Source organism: Neomonachus schauinslandi, chromosome 9 (assembly GCF_002201575.2).
Source record: "Neomonachus schauinslandi chromosome 9, ASM220157v2, whole genome shotgun sequence".
NCBI classification, from domain to species: Eukaryota; Metazoa; Chordata; class Mammalia; order Carnivora; family Phocidae; genus Neomonachus; species Neomonachus schauinslandi.
In genome coordinates, this window is record NC_058411.1 from 31,694,620 (window position 1) to 31,696,405 (window position 1,786).

The 1,786-nt window shown below is 60.2% G+C and overlaps 1 protein-coding gene across 2 annotated transcripts in view; it reads left to right on the plus strand.

Moving 5' to 3' along the window:
• ZFP36L1 (ZFP36 ring finger protein like 1) overlaps window positions 1-1,786 on the plus strand; it is a 5,598-nt gene that overhangs the window by 2,421 nt on the left and 1,391 nt on the right. Inside the window, exon 2 of one of the 2 annotated variants that reach the window (XM_044918059.1) lies at window positions 510-1,475. In XM_044918059.1, the coding sequence (XP_044773994.1) occupies window positions 510-1,469 (960 nt within the window). In that variant the 3' untranslated portion in view covers window positions 1,470-1,475. Of the gene's footprint in view, window positions 1-509; window position 1,786 lie in introns of those variants that run through there. The other variant, XM_021679734.2, reaches the window with a different exon arrangement.

The following is a 1,786-nucleotide window of genomic DNA, read 5'->3' on the forward strand; positions in this document are numbered from 1 at the left end:
GGGGGGGGTGGGTGTGGGTGTGTGTGTGTGTGTGTGTTGTTAATGAAGGAGGGACTGATTAAAAGGGAGGTACTCATAGTCTCCTGAGGTTTACCTGGTTTTGTTAGGCGGGAGGGGAATCTGGAGAAGTCTTGAGTTCTGTGAGATATTTTGAGCTGAGGAATCTATTTGGGAGGTAAAGAAGTTAGATTTTGTGGATGAACGAGGTACTTTTGGGGACAGGATATGGGGGCACGGTCCAGGGGTGTGCAGGGAGTAGGGTGCATGTATAACAATTTCGTACCGGTGGGGATTTTGTGGTTTCTTCTGTAGGGGGCCAAAGAAAGCTAGGTGACTGGTGGTAGGGGGAAGAGTGGGAGGGGCTTGCCAGGACAGAGTTAGAGATGGTTCCTTAGAGACACAAGGGGCATTTCTGCTTGTGGAGGGGCTGCCCTTAGCGGTCCCTTTCTTGGCCCTGGTGGATGGCCTTTGTCACTAACCATGCTCTCTCTTCCCTCCCTTCCCTCCAGGGTAACAAGATGCTCAACTACAGTACTCCCAGTGCAGGGGGCTGCCTGCTGGACAGGAAGGCGGTGGGCACCCCTGCCGGTGGGGGCTTCCCCCGGAGGCACTCGGTCACCCTGCCCAGCTCCAAGTTCCACCAGAACCAGCTCCTCAGCAGCCTCAAGGGCGAGCCGGCCCCAGCTCTGAGCTCTCGCGACAGCCGTTTCCGAGACCGCTCTTTCTCAGAAGGGGGCGAGCGGCTGCTGCCCACCCAGAAGCAGCCGGGGAGTGGCCAGGTCAACTCCAGCCGCTACAAGACGGAGCTCTGCCGGCCCTTCGAGGAGAACGGCGCCTGTAAGTACGGGGACAAGTGCCAGTTCGCGCATGGCATCCACGAGCTCCGAAGTCTGACCCGTCACCCCAAGTACAAGACGGAGCTGTGCCGCACCTTCCACACCATCGGCTTTTGCCCATATGGGCCCCGCTGCCACTTCATCCACAACGCCGAGGAGCGCCGCGCCCTGGCCGGGGCCCGGGACCTCTCCGCCGACCGTCCCCGCCTCCAGCATAGCTTTAGCTTTGCGGGGTTTCCCAGTGCCGCCGCCACCGCCGCTGCCACGGGGCTGCTGGACAGCCCCACGTCCATCACCCCACCCCCCATCCTGAGCGCCGATGACCTCCTGGGCTCACCCACCCTGCCAGATGGCACCAATAACCCCTTCGCCTTCTCCAGCCAGGAGCTGGCGAGCCTCTTTGCCCCTAGCATGGGGCTGCCTGGGGGTGGCTCCCCAACCACCTTCCTCTTCCGGCCCATGTCCGAGTCCCCTCACATGTTTGACTCTCCCCCCAGCCCTCAGGATTCGCTCTCGGACCAGGAGGGCTATCTGAGCAGCTCCAGCAGTAGCCACAGTGGCTCTGATTCCCCCACCTTGGACAACTCAAGACGCCTGCCCATTTTCAGCAGACTTTCCATCTCAGATGACTAAACCAGGGTAGGGAGGGACCCCCTGCCTACTCCACCCCTCCCATCCTTACCCTCATCTCCCTCCCCATCTGATTCCCAACAACCCCTGCATTAACAAGGTTAAGCTCAACCCCTTTCCCCCAGAACCTTGGAATGCCCCCTCCCTCTCCCCGCTCCTAACCCCCGCCCCCCAACATAAGGACAAGTCAATTTGTCAGTAGCTTCCTCTGGCTTGAAACCCCCCTCTCCTCGATTTTATAGCCCACTTACCACGCATAACAGACAAGTCCCATATTTGTCAGTAGATGCCCCCCCCCCCCCCCCCCCCCCCCCCCCCCC